Below are 23,182 nucleotides of genomic sequence, written 5' to 3' on the forward strand. Positions count from 1 at the left end.
ACATATTGTAATTTTATATTAGAATTTGTTTTATTAATAATTATTAGAAAAAAGTAGTTGAATTTAAAATTTAATATAAAAAATTGACTATAACTTTTATTTTTATTGCTAAGTTTTTTCGTATTTAATGTATTCTTTTACTTCTTAATCTTTTGTTAATTATTTCATTTATACTTAATTTTTCTTCCGAATTTGTGTTTTGATTAATTTTTATATCTATTTTTAAATATATACTCACCATTCTTGCTTGAAAAATTAATCTAAATAATTATTATTAACAAATTTAAGCAAATAAGAACCTAAAGTATATTATATTTTTTAAATAAAATTTAAACAGTCTCTTGCAAAATTATAATAGATATTTGAATCTTTAAAAAATCACATAATTTTTTCGATTATTATAGATATGAGTAATAATAGAAGTATTATTACTAAAAGAATCACACTTTAATTTATCATTATCTATATTTTCCTTTATAAAATATATACGCTGCCTTGCATACATTTTTCGATAATATTACCCAAATATCGAATTCTTAAAAATAATTTATCTGTTTGCTTTTGTCGTTTACTTTTTCAGTTTTATATTATGCATTTTTACTAATATTTTTTTAATTAAATGGCTTGTAGGACGATTCCATTGTTAAGTTAATTTCCATTATTTTAAAACTTTTTTTTTTACAAATAATTTTATTTCAGGTTCGAAAATCTGTTTTTCATCGATATATCTGAAATTAAATCCTAAAATTTCTTAAAAAATTGAATAAAGATTTCTTATATTGATAGAATTATATATTTCCTCTTCTTATATTATTAAATGACGAATTAATTTTTTAACATATAAGATAGTAATTTTGATGCTTTGATTGTAATTGAAAATCTTATAATATGTAGTTATGTGACTTGATTTTGCAAATATTTAACATTATACTATTTTTACTTTTTTTAATTTGATTTTGTATTTTTTGGCTTATTTCAAAAGCTGATGAAAGATTAAAAGAATATTTTTGTTATTTTAGTATTAAAATTTTTATTAGATTTAATATGTATTAATATATAATTTTTTTTTAGACTTTGTATTTTTTGAAAGTATATTTTTTTATTCGCTAAAAAAATTATTATTATTAGAACCTTTTTTATAATTAATTTTATCCTTAATATATAAGTAATTTAATAATTTTCTAATATTTCTTAGAGATAAAAATTAAAAAAAGTTGTATGAAAGTAATTTAAGAATATATTAAATTTTTTAATTTAATAAAGAAATTAAATATTAAATGCAAAAATTAATAATTAATAATTATTAATATATTTATTTTTTTCTAAAAAGTACAATTATTATTATCAATATGTATCGAATATAAAATTAAAAAACTAATTAATATAAATATATTTTATTTCTTATTTATTTTTAAATAAATAATTAAATTAATTTTATTTTTTTCTATCGAAAAAACATTATATATATTATTTATTCGTATAAATTTCATTAATTAATTGAAAGAAATAAAGTTAATTTAATAAGTAATTTAATTACATTAAAAAAATTAATAAAATTAATAATGAAATAATAAGGAAGTATATATTCAAATATTAATTTTAATAAAAAAATAAAAAAAATAATATATATTTACTAATTTTTAATTTTCTGCTATAAATTAATTAATTTAAAAAAATAAAAACATATATATATATAAAAAAAAATTAATAAAAAAAAAAAACTAAAAAATTTAAGTGTTCAACAAAAAATGTATTTTGAAAATAATTAAATATAAGATGCTTAACCTTAAAGTTAAAATAAGCTTTAATTCTTACAATATAATTAAAGAATAGTTAATACAAGTAGAAATTTAATAACAATTAATGAAAGAAACAACGATAGACATTTTTATCCTTAATATCCTATCCCTTTAAATGAAAAAGATGAAATTATTTTTTCACACTTAATGAACACATTAACCAGCTAAAACTTTCTTCCTGAATTTTCTAGTCTTTTTTTCTTCGATTAAATATAAAAAATGTATATTTACATATCGCCTTAAATATATACATTTGTACCTTTATAATAGTTTGAAGACTAAATAATAATAAAATATATATCTAAAATAAACTAAAATAATAATGATAATTAATAATAATATTTATATTAAAATAATGAATCTGATCATGTTTAATTTAATAAAAACAACTATATTCCTTATGAATATTAAGATATACCAAGAGAAAAGAGAGTAAAAGAAAGATAAATTGAATATGTACTTAGTAAAGTTAAAGATTGGAGGGAATATTACGAATAAGGTATCTATGATCGAGAATAGAAAAAATGTATAAAATTAAACCTTAATTAGTCTGCAAAAGTAGTTGGCATTTCAAGGAAAACTTTAAACGATTATTTTAAAATTATCGAATAAGGGAAAAAATATAGATTTGATTTTGAAAAATAAAAGGATTAAAAAGTAGGAGTTTTGAGAAATTTCGTGAAAACAAAAATATTGGAAAATTAAAATAATGATATTTGTAATGAAGGAGAAGAAGAAGATTATGAAGAAAAAAATAACAATTTTGATTAAGAAATTAAATAAGAAATTACTAATCTTAATGACTAGCAATAAGATTAAATGGAAGTTATTGTAGATGAGAAATACTAATAAGTAACGTAATTTAATAATAATAATAATAATAATTTTAATGATTAAAATAATAATAATATTTATAATTAATTTTATTTGAAAAATGAAAAGAATAATTTTATTTAAGAAAATTATGATTTTTATGATTATTTTGAAAATTATGAAAATCTAGAGTTGTAATTAAATGACTTAGAACTCTAAAAAACAATACTAGAAAGTATTGATTGTTAAAATAATTAATCTTTTTATAATAATTAATTGGATTAAAATTTTTCAATTTAAGAAGATTTTTTTGGCGTTTATAATTTACAAAGATGAAAAAAAAAAGAATTATTATAATAAAATATATAAAAAACCAAAATTATAATAAGAAATAATAATAAAAATATAAATTACTAAATATTTATTTTATACTAATAATATTTTATATTAGTATTTTTTTTAAATAAAAAAATAAATAATTTAAATACTAAAATTTATACTATTTATATTATCGTTAAAATATTCATTTTTATATTATAAATTTGTTATTATTAATTTGATAATATATATATATATATATATATATATATATATATATATATATATATATATATATAATAATAATAAACATCATATAGCTTTTAATTTAAAAGGATTAAATCTACTACCTAAACCATGCCCCATAGTTTATCCTATACTTGGAGGACTTAAACGGATATATTAAGTAGAAATTTTATTAATTTTAGAAAGTTTAAATTTTCTATATTAAATATGATTTTTAGTGTATTCGAATTAGCCTTTATTGAATAATTGAAGTGGAGGAAAATTAAATTTTTCTTCATCGTTTTTTAAAGTATTAAATTAATGTTATAAAATTTTTCGATTAAACTAATCTATAGGATTATATAAATATTTATATTAAACTTATTAAGCATAATGTTTTAAAGAGAAATCTGTATTATCAACAAAAAGAGATTTTTAAAGTTCAAAAGATTTCACTAATATTTAATCTTTGAAATGTTGTATTTTTTCTTCTTGTTATTATTGTATTTTTAAGTTATCATATTTGATAATTTCAGGTGAGATTTTCCTTTTTTTAATTAAAATCTATTCTTATTTTTCACTTTTTAAACCTATGAGTTATTTATATTAATCTTTGGTCAATCTTAAATTATTATTGGAAAATAAAAGAAGTTTTTCATCTATTTTATTTGAATTTGTGAGTTCAAAAATTGGTCCTTTGTTACTATTTCCATTATCTTGTACTAAAGTAACACCTTTTTATGGTTCGAATTTTTCAAAGAAATTTTAATTATTGAATTCTTAGTTTTCATTTTGTATAGATGGAGGAAAGTTATTTTTATTTACTTCTTCTTAATTTCCAAATGATTAAAATGGGTTTGAGAAAATTTTACTTTTAGGTTTTTTAATTTCTTTTATTTAATAAGGTAGCTGATTTTCTATTTATGGGAGATTGCTTAATTCTGGGTATTTTAATATCAGTAATTCTCCGTTATAATCGTAAGCAATTTACTTTGCGTTTATTTTCTTTTGTTTACTTTATTATTAAAATGATAAACTTTTTAATTTTTATTCTTTTTTAACAAATTCTCTTTCCTTTAAAATACGTAAATGTTCTTCGTATTTATCTAAAGGAATTTTTTGTTAAATTATTTCTTTTATTTAATATTTAAAATCGAATAATCTAATACTTTCAGTGTTTGTTTTAGATGATTATTGCGTACTTTTAAATTCATCAGTATGTTATTCATCTTTTTGCTTTAGTTACTTTTATTGTGTTATTTTTTCTAAATTTTATGAATTATGCATTTTTTTAGGCTATATATCTACTTTTTATTATATTTAAACCCTAAAATTTTATAAATTATCAGGCATTATTTAAGGAGGTTCATCATCTTAGTTTATTTTAATAGTTTATTTATCATAAGATATTATTTCTTGAAAATACTGAGTTTCGGATTGGTGAAAAACATATTATATAGAATGTACTATTTGCTTTTTTTATAAATAATTTTCATATAGTATTTCGCTTAATTTTTCAATGATTTCCTCCATTGTTTCTTTAGCATTATTTTGACTTTGTAATGTTTAATCTATTTCGCCAAATATTTAGTCCATTTTATTTATTGTGTATAATAATGTATTAGTATAAATATTATTTTTTTATTGGTTATTAAGTATTTTTTTTAATTATTATAAATACTTTCATCTAAAAAAAAATAAACGAAAAAATTATATTTACGGCTAATAATTTATTGTTAAATTAAAATATTTAAGAATGATAAATTAAAAAAAATATATATTTTAAAATAAGGTAATATTATAGATATATAATAAAAATCAAATATTTTCATTATTTATAAATATTTTTTTATTCTTTATTTAATATAGTGTTTACGCTATATTTATTATTATATAAATTAATTTAAATCAATAAAACTATAAAACATTTAAGCAAATAATATTAATATAATTTTAAATTATTTATATTAGTTTATTTATCATAACTATTATAATATATATTAGTTAAATTATATATTAACATATTTTTATTCATAAAAAAATATTTATTATGAATTCTTAAAATTATATATATATATATTGATTATATTTTTTTTATTTTTATTTTTTAACCATAATTAAAATTGAATAATTATAAAATTATTAATATTGCAATCATTATATGCTTAACTAATTTTTCTTTAAATATTTATATATAATTTTTTTTTTATTTATTAAAATATTAGATAAAATTACATAAATACAATATAAAAAATTAATTCATTAATGTATATTATATAATTTTATTTATATATATATATATATAAAGATTATATATAAAATATATAATTATTTTTAATTTATATATATTATAATATATATATTTTTTATTGTCTAATAAAATAATAATATATTTAATTATCACAGAAAATGTTTTTATGAAAATTATTCATATAAAAACTAAATAAATTATAAAAAGTAAATAATTTTAAAAACCTAACAAAGATTTAATCAACAAAAAAAATAAAAAATATTAATAATTTTTTTTAAATAAATAATGTCAGAAATATAAAATAACAAAAAATACCATATAGTATAGGGAATAGTAGAAAAATCAGCTGATTTTTCTTTAAAAATATACAATAAAGTTGGTTTACATAACATCTATATAGAAGATATGGTTAAATTATTAAATCAATTTTCTGCCCCTTTTATATTTAGAATAACCTGCCTTTTAGATTCTTAAATAAACTAAACTATATATAATGCCTAATAGACCCAAAAGACTATAATATATTAAACAAATAAGAAGAAATAAGAACTAATCGAAAAGACTTAATAAACTAAAGATAAATTGTTATAAAAACACTACTCTATTTTGGAAAAGACAAAATAAACTCAATAATAATTAATTGAAAAAAACGAAAACATAAAACATCATTTTTTATAATTAACCCACAATACTAAAAAAGATATTATAGATAGAGCTTTTAGAACTAAAAACTAATTAATAGTAAAGGTAAAGAATTCCAAAATAGCCCAAAAAGCAGATGATTATGGAAATATTATTATTGATGAAATCGAATAATAGCTAGTATAACTTAAAAAATAACTCGCAAAAACACTAAACAATTAATATCTAGAAGAAGAGAAATCCGAATTAGAAGATTAATGTAAGCTTGATTTATACTTAAGAGCTAACAAACTAGGACATAATTTGAATTCTTTAGGAAAATAGGTTATTGTTTCTTACATGAATTACCTATAATCTTTACCAGTTATTTAATTAGCTCATAAATAATACACAGCTGCTGATGCTAAATTCTTGGTTGCTAGGGCAAATATTGAATCTTTTATTGATGTTGTTTTTTGCACTGTGCTTACTTAGAATATTATAAATCCAATATTGAGTGTTTTATAGGTATAATATAATAAATCAAAAGAAAGTGTAATTATTATTATTTAAAATATTAAAAATTGCAATATTAAATAAATTTTGGCTCTGGCTAAATATAAATATGAGACATTATATTAAACTCTTTGTATTTCTTTAAAATAAAATAAACTTTCACTTATTTTTACTAAAGATTTCTATATTAAGAAAAAATCATTTATCTAGAATGATATTAAGTAATTGATGTTCGATGTTAATAGTATTAGAATTAAGGCTATTGAAAAAGGAATAGATTTATACAAATAATCTCTTGAATAATTTAAAATTAAATTAGAATTAGATTTATATAAATAATCTATTTAATAATTTAAAATTAAAAAAATAATAAACTTTGGTGCTTATAAAATGGTTAATGATTTTTTTTTATAAAATAATAGAAAAATCTAAAGAAAAAATTATTATAAATATATATATATATATTATTTATTTAAGGAATTTATATATATATATATATATATTTTTATTTATAATCATATTTTTTTAATATTAGCTATTTATTTATATATATGAGTTTTATAAAAAAGTATTATATTTTTTATATTTTATTTAATAAAAAAAATTCATAATACTATTTATTTTAAAATAAAATAGATAAATCAAATTTCTAATTAAAATAATTATTTTATTTTAAAAAATAAATAAAAAAAAATAATAAATAAATTGATTAAAAATAAAAAAAATTAAAAAAAAAAATGATTATGGAAACACCTACAATATTAAGATCAGAAAATAAAAAAATTGAATATATAGGAAGATTTAAAGTATTACAAGTATTAGGATCTGGTTCATTTGGGACTGTGTATAAAGTAGTTACATATAAAGGTTTAGAATTTGCTTTAAAATAAATACACAACAAGAAATTAAAAAAACTAATGTTAGCTGAAATTAATGCTTTAAAAAGTGTATAGTCGAAATACATAGTAGGATATCATGAATATTTTTATGATAAATAAAATATACCATGCATTGTAATGGAGTTATGTGAAGGAGGTACATTAAATGATTATATGAAAAAGTTTCCATATAATTGTATCCCCGAGAAATAAGCAATGATGATTTTTGTAAAAATATTAATAGGTATGAAGGCTATTTAGAGGGCTAAATTAATACATAGAGATATAAAATTATAAAACATAATGATGGATAAATATAATTAACCAAAAATAGGAGATTTTGGACTTGCAACTCACACAGATAAAAAATAAGAATAAAATGCAGGAACTCCAATATATATGGCTCCGGAAATTTTAATGGGAGCAACTTATGATTAATAAGTAGATATTTGGAGTTTAGGTGTTCTTTTATTTATTATGCTATTTAATGATTTCCCTTTTGCAGAAAATAATGATTATTCTTAATTATAAAAGATAAATAAATTATGTGAACCTTGTTTTAGTTTTAATTCATTAAAAAAGACAAAGTACTAAAATATATAGAAATAATTAGAAGATATTTTTGAGTAAATATTTGTTATAAACCCTGAGAAAAGAATTCGTTTGGAATAGCTTATAGAAATGGAGTTTGTGAAAAAATACGATGTTAATAATGAATTGTGTGAAAAAGAAGAATAACAAAAATAAGATACTTAATAAAAATAGAAAATATTTAAAACTTTAGAAAGTTATCAACTAGAATCACCTAGCAATAAATTGATGTTTTAAAGAGTTTCAAATTCTCAAATTTCTAATGAAAATAATAATAAAAAAAAATAAAAAGATAATAATATATATGAAATTCATCTTTTGCCCTATAATTAATTTCTTAATAGAGCAAATCTACTTATTGATCTCTATTAAATATTATAAAACAAAGAGGAGTTCATTTCTTGGCTTAATTTTAATGAATATCAATTATAAATTGTGTAATATTATATAGCTTCCGCTATTTTTTTCAGTTTTTAAGCTTTGAATAAAATTCTTGATGAAAGAGAAAATATTAATGGTTTTGAAAATTGGTCTTCTTTTGTTTTCAGTAAATCTTATTTAAGTCTTTTTGGATAAGTTTAAATTGGTTAAGAAATTTGGTTTGAAAAAGTAGACTTTCATTACCAGGAATATTCAAAAATAACTTCTTAAACTGAATTCAAGATTATGAATGACATAAATATCAATATTGATAAAAATTGTAATGAAATCCCAGGAATTACAGATGTAAAATAGGGTGTAGTTCCACCTCAATAGATTATAGTCCCATAAGAATTCTCTCTTTGTGAACCTAAATTAACAAAAGGGTTAAAAATATATTTAAGGGCAGTACTTTTGACTGTTTATTCAAAATTATAAGCCTCTTCAAATTAAAAATAATCATCTGTTTCTTCAATGTCAAGCTTTAATAATATAAGAGAAAATAATTAGATAAGTATTTCTAACATTTAATAATAACAAAATAAAACTATTAAAAATGAACTTAACATGAGTAGAAATAATTTCAATAGGAAAAATTCTCCTACAAAAAATATTAATAATAATAATAATTTAAGTAATAGTGTTTTTATAAATAATTTATAATAATTATAATAGTAAAGTTCTAAATAAAATACAAATAATTTATATTAGAAATCAAAAGAAAAAAATAATTATAATGAATAATTGAATTAAATTGAAAATTAAATTAATCTAAAAAAATAAAGATATTCATTCAAATTTTTACTTTGTAGTGTTGTTAGTCATATAATATCTTTAAAAACTAGTTGTGTGGAATTAGATGAATTTAAAAAATATTTATAAACAAATAAATATAATGAAGAAGAAAAAATATTTAATATTTTTTTAAAATGGCTTGATGAAATTTAATAAGATAGTATTAAAAATTAAATTTAAATTATATTTAATAAATATTTGCCTAAAATAGACTAAAATAATATGGAGTTTTTTTGATATATGAAAAAATATTTAAAAAATAAAATAACTAAAAAATATTATATTAAAACAAAATTTATAATTATTTAAAAAAAAAGTATATATGTAAAGATTTTAATGTTTTTTCAAATAATAAATTTTATAATTAATTGTAAGAAAATATAATAAAATAATGCAAATATAAATAATTCATTTTAATGCATTTAGATGTCTTAATTAATTTTTAATATTTGATATATCTTATTAATAATTATTAAATTAATTTTCTAAATCTTGTTTTTTAGCTATTAAAATACTGCTCTTTTTTTTAATTTCTTCAACTTTTCTTAATTCACTTTCAACCTTATAATAAAAAAAATATAAATATAATAAAATTAATAATAATAATAATAAATTATATTATAATAATAATAATAAAAATATTAAAAAATAATAAAATATATTAATTTATATCATATATAATTTTAATTATAGTAAGTTACAATTTGTTTATTTTATAGTAATTAATTAAGTTGTTAATCCAATTATTTTATAGTTTATTAATTTGCAAGATAATTATATTAGTTTCGTGATGTAACACATAAGGGTATATGTTCTTAATTTTGTAATTTTCTTTTACCTTCTTCTAAATTATTGCAAAATTTATCATATAAGTCAGCAACATTACTTTAATTATATTAATTAGTTTATTTTATGCTTTATGATGACATAAATCTATTTTAAACATTGTTTTAAGATAATTCATTTTTTTTTTTTTTATTTTCTGGAGTATATAAATTCTAAAGTTTTTAAACACTATTATTATCTTTTAATTTATTTTTAAGTTCTTAATTTTCAATTAATAATTATTTAGTTTATATTGCTTATAAATTATATTAATTATTTTAATAATTTTACTATTTAGTAATAGAATTATATTCTGATTATTAATTTTATTAAATTGTTGATATTTATTCCCTTAAAATATTATTTTTTTCAATTTCATTCTAATAATAAAAATAAAAAATTATATATTATATATATATATATATATATTATTTATATTTTATATTTTCAAAATTTTTATAATTTTTTTTATATTTTTAATATATATTATATTATATTATTTTTAATCTTTTTTTAAATTACATTTAATTAATTTTATATCTATTTAAGTAAAATTTTTAAATCATTTATTTCATTACATTATTTAAAATTTATTTATTAATTTTTTTTTTTGAATTTTTACTAACATTATTATTATTTTTATCATCAGAATTTATATTTATTTTATCATTGTTTTTTATTTCATTATTATATTAAAATTATATTTATAATTTATCTATTTTTTATTTATGGATTTAAATTTCTTAGAATAATACTTAATTGTCTTTATTTAAACCATTAATTTTATTATTTAAAGACTTTATTATTATATTTTATCTATCTTAATCTTATTCTAAATTTATCTTATTATTATTTACTTCATCGAAATTATTTTATAACTTTCTAAATTTATTTTATATATTTTATATTTCAAGTCTGTAATTTTCATTTTATTATATTAATTATTTAATTTCATTATTTTTATCTTATATTTCTTATATCTTACTATTTAATTCTTCCTAATACTATTATATAAATTATTAATATTATTAGTTTTGCATTTTTTATTAATTTTCGCAATTTATTTCTTATATTAATCTACTTCTTAATATTTCTAAATCTTGTCTTAAATTATGATTTTTTATTTTTTCTTATTCAAGTAAATCTTATAAATAAAAATTATTTTAAGTTTAAGATGATTACAATCCAATATTATTTCCATATAGATTTTCGTTAGTTTTTTATAATTTGTTTTAACTTTGTTATTAACTAATGAATGTACCATGAAATTCTTTACAAAAATCATTAGATTATTATAATAAAACTTAATAATCTTTTTATTGTAAAGAAAGAAATTATTATTTTTGTTCTATTTATTATTTTTATTCTTCTTATTTTTATTGTTATTGATATTTTTAATGTTATTCTAATTCTTATTCTTATTCCAATTCATGATCTTAATCTTAATCTTAATATTAATCCTAATCTTATTCTTAATCTTATTCTTATTCTTATTCTTATTCTTATTCTTATTCTTATTCTTATTCTTAATCTTATACTTATTCATACTCTTAATCTTAATCTTAATATTAATCTTAATCTTAATCTTATTCTTAATCTTATTATAATTATAATTATTATTCGTATTTTTATTCTTATTATTATTATACTTATTATTATTATATATATTATTATTATTTTTATTGTTTTAAAAATTTCTAATTTTATTGATTAAAATATATATTGTTATTATATTTAGCGCTTTAACTTATTTCTTTTTTTATTTTAAAGTTAATATCTTATGATTTTTAAAATTTTTATATTACTTCTTAATTATTATTAATTTAACTTTTATTTAATTTATTTAATATTTATTATTAAAATTGATTTTATTAATTAAAAATATGATTGCTAATTAAAGAATCATTGTTTTATGTTTTTAATTCTTAATCTTATTAATATTAGAAAGAACTTTCATTTAAATTCTCTCCATTTAAGTATTTTTAGAAATAATCAGAATATTTTATAAATTCAATATTTTATTTAAATTCTTTACTTATTTCATCTAATGCGTCTTAATTTGAATATAAAAAAATAATAAATAAATATAATAATATAAATATATATATATATATATTTATATATAAATATATATTTTTTTATTTTTTATTTTTACTATCACTTATTGTTGAAGATTATTTAGATATTAAATAATCATTATTATTTATAACTTTTTGCTTGTTTTCTTATATGCTATTTTTAATACTGTTAAGAAATAATTATTTTTAATTATTATATATTTATTAATATTTTATATCTATTGAATCTTCTTGATTTGATAATGAAAATTCATCTTAATACTAATAGTGTTTTTTTTAATTATCATTTTATGCTAGATAATGTTGTTAAATTAATATATTATTATTCTATTAATCCATATAGTATATTTAAAAAAATTATTTTTTTATTTTTATTTAAAATATTCAAAACTATTTTAATTTAAATATTAAATAATATAATTTTAATTTATTATTCAATAAATAAATTTTTCATTATATTTAGATAATTTATAAACTAAAAATATAATCTAATAATTTATTTTATAATTATATCATAACTAAAATTTAAATAATAAATAAATTATTTTTATTTTCTTTTAGTTTTTTATTAATAATTTAATTTATTTTTAAAATTTAATCTTATTTTATTTTTTTTATAAATATATAAATAATATATTAATACTTCATAAATTTAAATAATTATATATATTTTATATATAAAAGGACAAATAAAAAATACTTTATATTTATTTATAAATATAGATTTATTAAAAAAAATCAAAAATCTTAATATTTTTTATATATTAAAAATATTCAATGGCCATTATAATTATTTATTATATATTTAAAACTCTCATTTTTTTTCAGCAACTTAACTTTAACATAAACTATCTCTTGAAGCCTAAGTGTTATTTAGTGTTTTGTTTCCTTATAAATTAGTCATTTTTTGAGAATTAATAAAATTCTAATTATTATTTTAATTTAAAATATTATTTTATAATTATAATTATATTAAATTGTTGTCCATAATATTATTATTTAATTCTGAATATTTTCTTTCTATTTAAGAATATTTACTTTCTCTACTTAATTTATTATTTTACGAATCTAAGTAATTAACCTAATCAAATTTTTATTTAATATTATTTATCAACTGTTAGTTATTTCTTTCTTAAGCAAACATATAATCCTATTTATTTTTTTGAGCTTCTATAATTTATTTTTATCTAAAATACCTTGCACTTTCGACTTCTTATACTCTTTGTTTTTCCGAATTAGCATATTTACACTACTAATCTTAAACTTCTATTTATTTTCTTTTTCTATTGAAGCTAAATAATCTGCTTCAGTATTATATTTAACTGCTGTATGATTTGCAGCTACAATTTCAGCATTTTTAGAACGGAGAATTTTCTCTAATACTTAGCTATTATTTTCGAGCAATTCTTATTCTTTATAATACGATAATTTCAAGGTTTTTAAAGCATTAATAATTTCTTAATCTTTTTTTTATTCATATATGGAATTAAAGCTTTATTTTATATTTATATAGTTTTATTATTTTTCTAGACTTTTAGATAGATAGATTTTTGCTTCTTATGCTTTCTAAACTTCTAATTTTTATTTCTAAACGAATTATTCAGCTAAGGATAATTAATATTCTTTTTAAAGTAATAAAGAATTTATTTCATTTATATTTTGTTAATATTTATCACTTATATTCTTATGGGATCTTTTAATAATATCTATTTAATCATTATATTCATCGTCTATTTGAGGTAATTCTTATTCTTTTAAAATTTAAGTAGTTTCACATTATTAACGTTAGCTTTCTGCTTATTCTTTTAGATCTTTTCTTTGTATTTCTATTTCTTATGTTGCTTGAGCTATGTTTTACGTCAATTAATTTTATTAATTATTTATTATTTCTTACTGTAACTTATTTTTTTTATTTTTTTTTATGTTTTTTAAATTTGATAAATTAATAACTTCTTTATGCTAGTTTGTAGTTTATATTGTATTTTAGTATTTATTTTGTAAGCCTTAAGTTTCTTTTTAATTTATTTATATATCTTGTATTTGTTACAAATTTTTTTCTTTGATCTTTTAATCGATTGATTAATTAAGATATTATGTGTTAAGTTTTAATTAACTTTCTTAAAGAAAAGGAAAAGATCCGTTCTTTTGGTTTTCTTATTCTTCATTGGTATAATTAAGAAAATCGGTTTTAAATTTAGAAAAATCAAATTCTTACTATGTTTACTAGCTTTAAATAGATTATAAATTGTAAATATGATTAGGAATTTCTTTTAAAAAAAAAATAAAGGAAATTTATTTTTTATAAAATTTTAGTATATATAAATATATAAATATATATATATTTATATTCATATTTATTGTTTATTTACTTAAATTTTTATTAATTTTTTCCAATTCATTTACTTCGTATTATTTATTATCTATATCAGACATTAAAAGTAAAATTTAAGTCTCATAATTTTTTAGTTATTAATTTTATACTGTTTAAATTGTTGGTATCTCTAGTTTTAAATTATTTAATTAAATTTACCATTCTTAAGTTTCTATTTTTTTTTATTAATATTAGTTATTTAAAGATTATATTTCTAAAGCTAATAAATCAATGTCGTCATATTTTTTTGCTTAATAGTAAGTGCTTAATAATTCTGTACATCTTTTGTTTTTATTTTATTATATTTTTTCATTAACTTCAGTTTAAAGTGCTTAAGATTTTAATATTTATAGGTCTGCTAAATATTAATTATCAATATAATTATTAAGAACTTTATTACAATCTGTTATTTACATTTTAATTTTAATTTTTTATTTATTTTTTAAATTATTTCTGTTTTATTTATTTTTGTTTTATTTAATAACCACATAAATATTTTTTTTATACAATATAAATGAAATTTATTTATTGTAATTTTTTATATAAAAATATTTTAATATTAATTTACAAAATTTATTTAATAATTTATAATATAAACTAAAATCTCTTTAATTATTTAAATATAAAAAATTAATTAATTAATTAATTTTTTAAAATATTATAAATGATATTTTTATTTTAATAAATATTTTTAAACAAGTGTTATTTTAATATAAAGTATAATAAAATATATAACTATTATTAAATATATAAATGAAATTTTAAAAATTTGCCTTCATTATTGTTAAGTTCAAATAATAAATAAAAAAAATATATTTTAAATTAAAAATAAATTACAAATATTCAAAAATGAAAATTAAAACAAAATAAATAATTTAAAAAGATTGAATAAATATAATTAAAAAATATGCAAAAAAATTTAATCTATATTTAAAATAAATTAATTTTTATAAAAAAATGTTCGAAAATAGTTTTATTATTTATATATATAAAAATTATTAAAATTAAATTAAAAATTATTAAAATTTTAATATTGAATTAAAAAAAATTTTATATTTAAAAATATCTAAAATATAATTATTAAAAATAAAATTAATTAGATATATATAAATATAAAACAATTTTTAAAAATAACATTAAAATAAAAATTATATTTGATTTTAAAAATTTATATAAAAAAAAAATATGTTTTATTTTAAAAAAATATAAATATATATTAAAATATAAAAATATTTATTAATATTTTTTTAACATATATATAATTAAATATATATATTAATATTCACCAATTTTTTTAAATTATTATAAATAAAAACAAAAAATATATATTATATAAATTATTTTTATTTCATATAAAAATTTTACACGCAATATAATTTATTTAAATTTGTTTTATATATTTTTATAATTATTAAATTTTTTTTATTATTTATATAACAAATATTAATTTCTTTTTTTTTTAATTATAATTTAATAATAACGCTTAATATTTTAAAATATATCCCTAATTACTATTATGTATGTTCTATATGATATTTTAATCTTGAAGTCAGAAATAATATTCAAAAAATAAAAAAAAAAAACCTTTTTAGAAATTGCAACAATTTAATGAAAATTATCATAACTAAAAATTTTTAATAACTTGAAAGTATAAGATACTATATAAAAATTTAAAAATATAAATTAATAGATGAAAGATGAAATTAATGTAAAATTTTATAAAAAAAATATATTATTCCATATGAAATTAAATAAAAAAGGTAATTTTAATGTATTAGAGTAACAATAATTAAAATCTAGAATGAAAATTAAATTTCAAAATATAATTGTTCATTTAAAAATAAATTTAATCAAATTTTAAATTAAAATATATTAGAATTCATTAAAAACTTTAAAACATATAGGTTTAATAAAATATTTTATATTATGTGAAAAGAAAATTTTTTATAATAGAATAAATATTTATATATATATATATATAATAAAAATATATATATTATTATATATAATTACATATATTTTTTATTTTTTATTAGTTTTAATCATTTTATTTTTATTTTTCCTTTTAAAAATTATTTATATTTTATACTTTATTTATTAATACTTTTTATATATCTTTTTAATTATATCATCTACATAAATTTATATTCAATATCTTTAATATTGTTTATTTTAAAATTTATATTAAAATATCTTAAATATCTTTTATATAATTAAAATAATATAAATTTTATTTAAAATAAATATCCTATTATTTTTTAATAAATATATAAATCAATATTTTATAAATTTTTAAATTATTTTCTTATTTTTTAATATTTTTTTTTTTATTATTCTGTTAAAAATTTCTATATTATTTTCTATTTTAAAAAAAGAAAATTTTTTATTTTATGTTTATATTTTTAAAATAATAAGAAAAATATTTTTCTTAAAAAAGTAAATAACTTATTTTCATATATTATAGTTTAAATTTTTAAACGCTAATAATATATTTAAAACTCTGTATATAAGAATTAATAGTAGATTATTTTTAATTATACAAAATAAATAGAAAAACGAAAACTAATAGAAATGAAAAATAAAATGTAAATGAAAATGTAAATTTAAATGTAAACGAAAATGATAGTTTAAATTTATAATTCTTTATAACTTCAATAAATATATAAAATATACTTCTAATTAATAAAAATTATTTTTATAAACAAAATATTTCGTAAAATACATAATAATAAAATATTAAACACACAATCTAAGCCTAAAAAAATACTAAACTTTAATATTTAGAATTGTGCATACGAATATTAGTTTAAAGTAAAATTAAATAAATTTATATAATAAAATTAAAGCTAAAACTACTTTCTATTTAGTAACTTATAGTATTCTGTATTATAAAAAGAAATTAAAAAAAATCTAAAAGTTTGCATTACGTATGGAACTTTTGATTTTAGAGTTCTAAACTTATAATACAATTATTAGTACCATTTACTTTATTTTTTATTCTGAAAAACTTACAAAATAATGAAAAAGTTTTATTTCTTCAATACTTATGAATAGGATTTACCTTATTCGAACTAAACATATAAACTATTTGATTATTTTCTTAACTAAAATAAACCAAAAAACATTAAGGCATTCATATTTAATTTCTTGAGATTTTAAAGTATCTTTTTCTTACTATAAACATTATAACTTTAAACTAGATAATTATTTATAAAGCATAAATAAATACGTGTAAGAATAAATGTTAACCAGGTGTAATGACTTAATTCTATTTTAGGATTTAAGCCTTCTCTTCTAGAAATTTATTCTTATTTATGTTTATAATTGAAATAGAAAATATTTAAGTGATCCAAATATCTAAAATGGAAATGTTCGCGGATTATACTATAAAGTTCTTATATCTGCAAAAAGTTATATTAAGGAAAATAAAATATGATTAATAATAAATAAAATAAGGCATTTTTAACAATTTAATTAACGAATATGAATTTAATGACTATATATTTTACTTTTACTTATTTTCTTAATAAATTTAATAATTAAAGTGCTAAAAACTATTTTAAAAAAACTGATTATATATTTTTAATAGCTAGATATATGGTGTTTTTAAGAAATAAAACTTGATTCTGGAAGAATTCTCCTTCAAAATGAGGACATTGTAACTTTTAAGTTAATACAAATATATTCTTCTGAAGCCTTAGTACGAGACATTAATGGAAATTTACTTGCATTAATTTATGGAAATTATAATCCTATTTTTCCTAAAGGCATTTTCTTAGACGCTTAGGATAAATTATTAATTAATATAAAAATTAAAGATAATCTTAAATAAGAAGATAATGATACTTAAGATATAATATTAAAAATACTCATTCTTAATTATCTTAATTAAGAAACAAATAAAAATGTAAAATAATAAGCAAAAAAGCAATAGTAGATTCGAAGATAGATGATAATTAAGATCTTATATAAGGAAAAAATAGCTGAATTACAGGAAAATATAATGAAAAATCAAAAAAATATATGAAAAATTAAAAAAAAAGAATTTGTAAAGATTAAATAATCCTTAATAAAAGGCCAAAAGTATAAACAAAAATAATAAATTTTTAAGAATTAAATAAAACAATATAAATTGGTATACCTTATCTTAAATAAGCATACAAATATATATAAAAATATATTAATGATATATTTATTAAAATCAAAAATATTTTTTTTTAAATAATATATCTATTTCATTAAAAAAAAATCTATAATTCAACATAAAAGAATTTACAAAAAAAGCATAAAAATATATGTAGGTAAAACTAATATAAAACAAGCATAAATCATCTCTAAAAGTAACATTTCAAGTATTAAATAGTTGTTTAGGATCTTTGTTTTTCGGATACTCATTAGGTGTTTTTTCACTTTCCGAAAAAACTTTATTTAATGTATTACAGGTATAACAATCTTAATATGATTTATACAAAGCTTTAGTTTGTGCATTAGTTCCTTTTGGAGCAATTTTCGGTTCTTTTTTTTCCGCTAATTTATTAGGAGTAGTGTCTAGAAAAAACTCTCTTTTGCTACTTGATGGATTAGGAATAGTAGCAACATGTTTAACTTAAGTAAAAAATGTACATGTTTTATTGGTTTCCAGAACATTAACAGGAGTTGCAACAGGTTTAAATAGTAGTATAGTCCCTTAGTACATATCCGAGATTTCTCCGAATGAATTAAGAGGGAAAATGGGAACTATATTTAATACAACAATTGCTATGGGAATAATTTTAAGCTCGATTTTAGGTTAATTTTTTAATGAAAAAGGAGAAGATAGTCCATAAAATTATTGGAGGTTAGTTTATTTATTTCCTTTGATTTTTTTTGTTTTGAGATCTATGGTTTTAATTTTGTTTTTTAATTACGAAACTCCTTTATATTATTTTATTTATGATAAATAAGAATAAGGACAATAAGTAATTTAAAATATGTATAAGGAAGAATATTAAGAATCAATAATTTAAGAAATTCAAAAATAGGCATTTGAAAAAAGTAAATAACAACAAAGCTATGGAGATATGTTTTCAATTAAATATAGAAAAAAATTATTAGTAGGTTGCTTACTTTAATTTTTCTAATAGTTTTCTGGAATAAATGCTGTAGTTATGTATTCTGGAACTATTTTTTAACAAATGATTAGTAGTTTTGTACTTTAGAATTTAATATCTTTGATATCTAATGTAACTTTGCTATTTGCTTCTATTTTAAGTAGTTTTTTTGTGAATTCTCTTGGGAGGAAAAAAATACTTATTTATGGGTCATTCTTTTGTGCTATTTTTTAAGTTGCTTTATGTATTTTGTCTTCTATTGATAAATGTTAACTTGTCTAGGTTATACTTATTTTCCTTTATTATTTAGCTTTCAATTTCTCGTTAGGACCAATTGTTTGGCTTTATAATTCTGAAATTCTTCCAGAAAAAGGAATTTCTATTGCTACTATGGTTAATTGGATAGGAGCTACTATTATTGTTGTCGCATTACCTTTTTTAAGCTTGGTATATTTATTTGGATTTTATGGTATTATTTGCATTTTAGCGGGTACTTTTTCACATTTCGTAATTAGAGAAACAAAAGGATTAAGTTAATAATAAATTAGTACTTTTTATGAGACATAAGTAAAATATTAAACAGCTACTAGTGAAGAATGATTTTATGTTTATTTTTATTTTATTTTTATAAATAAATAATATATTGTGTTTTTAAACATAATTTTTTTTTAAAAAAAATAAAATAAAAAAAAAATCATATATTAAAATTTTTATTTATTATTATTTTTAAATTAAAAAAAAAAAAAAAATTAAAATATAAACAGTTTGATATAAATTTATTTAGAATTAATTAAACATATAAAAACATTTAGGGTATCTAAAATATAATGCAAATAAATTACCTAAAATATGGGCTTTAGTAGAATACCAAATATTTAAAATAAAATTTCAAAAAATTTAGCAATGTTTACAAATATTTTCGTAAAACGAATTTGTTTTTTCATCTTACTCTTATAATTTATTTAATTCTTTGAAATTTTCTACTATAATTACTGTTTCTAGGTTTTTTAAACTAAAGTTAATTTTATGTTTTTTATTTCCATTTAATATATTTTATCCATAGATATCTATTCTTGTATTTTTGCTTTTGTAATTACGTGAACTTTTTAGAATAGATTGATTTGGTTAAGGCTTAATACAACTGGTATTTTAGCTTTAATTTGAATTTATTAAATTTAATTTTAAATCATTATCTCCGTCTTATTATGTTTCTAAATTACTTTATTTTGTTAAATTTCTTCGAACTCCTTACATTTAATATACAAATTTATATTTCATTTAATATAAATTAAATAAATAATAATTTATATTTAATTCAATTAAATGATAAATAATATTTTTAAATATAAAAATTTAAGTTTTATTAATATTTTTAATAATATATATATCTTTTATAAATATATATTATATTGAATTACAAAACATTACTTTATGGTTGTTTGTAACATATTTTAATACTTTTTTATTGAAATATGAAACTAAATTTATTTATTTTAAGTAATAAACAAATTTAAAATTATTTGTATTTAAATTTAGATGAATTAAAAAAAAATATTTTATAATTTATGTATTATATATTTTATATTGAAAAAAAAAAAAAATATTATCATATATATTAATAAATAAATAAATATATTTTTTTATTTTCTAAATATTATTAATTTTTATTATTTTTTGAATTTAATTATTTTTTTATTTTTTATGGTTAATTTGATATATTTATTTTTTATTTATTAAAAATTTTATTTAAATATAAAACATATTTAATAAGACAAATGTATTAAGGAAGCATTTCTAAAATTTCATAAAGAAACTTAAGTTCTTTAGCAAAAATAGGCAAATCAATATTAAACGAGCCCTTATAGGTTTCATTATAAAGAGACATTGAAAACTTCACCAAAAAAATTGAATAAGAACGCCGAAGACTATATACATTAGATAAAACTTATAATAATTAATAAAAAGAATTTATAACGATAAAAGAAAAAGTTACAGAGTTAAAAAATTTACTAAGTTAACCTTAGTAAAAGCAAATAGATTATCATATTAAAAATTATCGTGCAGAAATAGAATAAACATAAAATAGAAATAATAATGTTCAAAAAAAAAACTATAAACTAAAGGAATAAATAAATACTTTAAGGAAAGAAAAAAACCTATATTTAGAAATGTACAAGTAACTATAAGAAAAACTTTAAGAAACTTCTTAATAAACATAGCATGTAGTAGAAAAAATATAATCACAAGAAAATAAAATAAATGAGAATAAAAATTAAATAATAATGTCAAAATGTAAAAATGATTAAGTTAAAGCATTATGTTTAAAGTAATTTTTTTTTATATATAAAACAAAAAAACAAAATATTTATAATTTTATTTTAAAAAAACAAAACAAAAAAAGTTAAATACAATAACTCTTAAATTAATCATATTTAGAAAAATATAAGCATAACTCATAATAAGATTATTAAAAATTCAATAAAGAAGAAAATTTTGAAACTATAGATACAGAAAATTTATTAAAATTAAGAATAAAAAACTTAATAGCTAAAAATAAATAAAAAATAATAGTAATAGATTAGTATACAAAAAATATGAAAATAATCGAATAAGCGTTCTTAGAAATACAAAATCAAAGCGGGACTGCAGAATTAGATGAAATAACAACTACTTTTATAAAAAGTCAAGAATAAAGTTGCTCTTTATATAGATATGTGAACTCTTTATAAAAATAAATAGAAATTTAGGAAAAAGAAAATGATGATTTATAGTTAAATTATATTAAATAAGAATAATTTAATTAAGATTTGTAAAGATCATAACTAAATACACCAGACAATTTAAAGGCAAAAAATAGAGTCCAAAACTTAATTTAAGAAAAAGATAATTAAATCGGAAATATTAAAAGTATTTTTTAGGAACTAAAACCGGGATTATAGGATATATTAAAAGAATTTGGAAAAACAGAATTTAATTTAAATAAAAAAATTGAATATGAATATGAATATGAATAAGATTTTGACCTAAATGAAAACAATATTGAAGAATATTTAGCTGATATTGAATATTATTCAAATATTTTAATTGTTCATAAATCTGGAGAAAATTATAACGAAAATATTATAAAAACAAATAGGTAAGAATATTATTCATAAAAAATTGATAAAAATTTATCTACTCCTAATTTAGATGATTTAGTTTATATTAATAATAAAGATTTATATAGTCATAAAAAATTATAAGAATTAGCTTTGGAAGCTATTGAGAAGAAAAAATAAATTGTTTAAACATGAAAAAAATATTAATTATATATATATATAAATTACATTAATTATATTATTATTAATTTTTTTCTTTTTTAATTTAATCAATTTTTTTTATTTTTAATAAAATTAAAGAAATATTATTCTTTTATATTATAAATAATAAACTAAAAATATTTTATAATTAAACTTTTTTAAAAATAAAATAAAAAAGTGATTAAAAATTAATAATAATAATATATATTAGAGTAAATAAAATATAATCTCTAATTATTTTTAAATTAAATTATAATTAAACATTTTAAAAATCAAAATTTTATTTTTTCTA

The 23,182-nt window shown here is 15.6% G+C and overlaps 6 protein-coding genes across 6 annotated transcripts, besides 39 other annotated features; 5 read left to right on the forward strand and 1 right to left on the reverse strand. All coding sequences in view use genetic code 6, as the record gives it.

The window, feature by feature from the left end:
* The first annotated feature begins 54 nt into the window (after positions 1-54).
* On the forward strand, positions 55-855 carry IMG5_001110 (hypothetical protein). The gene has a single exon (XM_004040138.1). It carries the CDS (start codon positions 128-130, stop codon positions 761-763), a length of 636 nt encoding a protein of 211 aa, XP_004040186.1. The 5' UTR covers positions 55-127; the 3' UTR covers positions 764-855.
* A 1,807-nt stretch (positions 856-2,662) lies between these two features.
* Positions 2,663-2,709: a microsatellite.
* Positions 2,710-3,174: 465 nt separating this feature from the next.
* Positions 3,175-3,229: a microsatellite.
* Positions 3,230-5,449: 2,220 nt separating this feature from the next.
* Positions 5,450-5,482: a microsatellite.
* Positions 5,465-5,554: a microsatellite.
* Positions 5,555-5,586: 32 nt separating this feature from the next.
* Positions 5,587-5,630: a microsatellite.
* A 61-nt stretch (positions 5,631-5,691) lies between these two features.
* On the forward strand, positions 5,692-7,098 carry IMG5_001120 (hypothetical protein; the record flags this gene model as incomplete). The annotated part of the gene is made up of 2 exons (XM_004040139.1): positions 5,692-5,990; positions 6,129-7,098. The coding sequence occupies 2 exons, from the start codon at positions 5,692-5,694 to the stop codon at positions 7,096-7,098; spliced, it is 1,269 nt and encodes a 422-aa protein (XP_004040187.1).
* A 126-nt stretch (positions 7,099-7,224) lies between these two features.
* Positions 7,225-7,287: a microsatellite.
* Positions 7,239-7,287: a microsatellite.
* Positions 7,282-9,464, forward strand: IMG5_001130 (hypothetical protein; the record flags this gene model as incomplete). The annotated part of the gene is made up of 1 exon (XM_004040140.1): positions 7,282-9,464. The coding sequence occupies exon 1, from the start codon at positions 7,287-7,289 to the stop codon at positions 9,462-9,464; it is 2,178 nt and encodes a 725-aa protein (XP_004040188.1). The 5' UTR covers positions 7,282-7,286.
* Positions 9,465-9,504: 40 nt separating this feature from the next.
* Positions 9,505-9,548: a microsatellite.
* Positions 9,505-9,550: a microsatellite.
* Positions 9,551-9,789: 239 nt separating this feature from the next.
* Positions 9,790-9,909: a microsatellite.
* Positions 9,812-9,886: a microsatellite.
* A 544-nt stretch (positions 9,910-10,453) lies between the features above and the next one.
* Positions 10,454-10,490: a microsatellite.
* Positions 10,491-11,419: 929 nt separating this feature from the next.
* Positions 11,420-11,697: a microsatellite.
* Positions 11,486-11,653: a microsatellite.
* Positions 11,639-11,736: a microsatellite.
* Positions 11,651-11,736: a microsatellite.
* Positions 11,737-12,115: 379 nt separating this feature from the next.
* Positions 12,116-12,186: a microsatellite.
* Positions 12,125-12,185: a microsatellite.
* Positions 12,126-12,183: a microsatellite.
* Positions 12,137-12,186: a microsatellite.
* A 125-nt stretch (positions 12,187-12,311) lies between these two features.
* Positions 12,312-12,353: a microsatellite.
* Positions 12,354-12,522: 169 nt separating this feature from the next.
* Positions 12,523-12,580: a microsatellite.
* Positions 12,581-12,698: 118 nt separating this feature from the next.
* Positions 12,699-12,737: a microsatellite.
* Positions 12,738-13,989: 1,252 nt separating this feature from the next.
* Positions 13,990-14,779, reverse strand: IMG5_001140 (hypothetical protein; the record flags this gene model as incomplete). The annotated part of the gene is made up of 2 exons (XM_004040141.1): positions 14,500-14,779; positions 13,990-14,397 (listed from the first exon to the last, which is right to left on the reverse strand). Exons 1-2 carry the CDS (start codon positions 14,740-14,742, stop codon positions 13,990-13,992), a joined length of 651 nt encoding a protein of 216 aa, XP_004040189.1. The 5' UTR covers positions 14,743-14,779.
* Positions 14,780-14,948: 169 nt separating this feature from the next.
* Positions 14,949-14,981: a microsatellite.
* A 230-nt stretch (positions 14,982-15,211) lies between these two features.
* Positions 15,212-15,255: a microsatellite.
* Positions 15,256-15,623: 368 nt separating this feature from the next.
* Positions 15,624-15,711: a microsatellite.
* Positions 15,700-15,741: a microsatellite.
* Positions 15,742-15,871: 130 nt separating this feature from the next.
* Positions 15,872-15,938: a microsatellite.
* Positions 15,939-16,457: 519 nt separating this feature from the next.
* Positions 16,458-16,511: a microsatellite.
* Positions 16,460-16,509: a microsatellite.
* Positions 16,512-16,789: 278 nt separating the features above from the next.
* Positions 16,790-16,831: a microsatellite.
* Positions 16,832-17,070: 239 nt separating this feature from the next.
* Positions 17,071-17,124: a microsatellite.
* Positions 17,078-17,123: a microsatellite.
* Positions 17,125-18,496: 1,372 nt separating the features above from the next.
* Positions 18,497-18,541: a microsatellite.
* Positions 18,497-18,542: a microsatellite.
* Positions 18,543-18,796: 254 nt separating this feature from the next.
* On the forward strand, positions 18,797-20,191 carry IMG5_001150 (hypothetical protein; the record flags this gene model as incomplete). Its single annotated transcript, XM_004040142.1, has 1 exon — positions 18,797-20,191. One exon carries the CDS (start codon positions 18,797-18,799, stop codon positions 20,189-20,191), a length of 1,395 nt encoding a protein of 464 aa, XP_004040190.1.
* Positions 20,192-20,220: a microsatellite.
* A 737-nt stretch (positions 20,221-20,957) lies between these two features.
* Positions 20,958-20,997: a microsatellite.
* A 217-nt stretch (positions 20,998-21,214) lies between these two features.
* Positions 21,215-21,290: a microsatellite.
* Positions 21,225-21,290: a microsatellite.
* Positions 21,291-21,355: 65 nt separating this feature from the next.
* IMG5_001160 (hypothetical protein) lies at positions 21,356-22,884 on the forward strand (the record flags this gene model as incomplete). Its single annotated transcript, XM_004040143.1, has 2 exons — positions 21,356-21,917; positions 21,993-22,884. Exons 1-2 carry the CDS (start codon positions 21,367-21,369, stop codon positions 22,882-22,884), a joined length of 1,443 nt encoding a protein of 480 aa, XP_004040191.1. The 5' UTR covers positions 21,356-21,366.
* Positions 22,885-23,182: the final 298 nt, after the last annotated feature.

Source organism: Ichthyophthirius multifiliis (assembly GCF_000220395.1).
Source record: "Ichthyophthirius multifiliis unplaced genomic scaffold scaff_1120509249393, whole genome shotgun sequence".
NCBI lineage: Eukaryota > Ciliophora > Oligohymenophorea > Hymenostomatida > Ichthyophthirius > Ichthyophthirius multifiliis.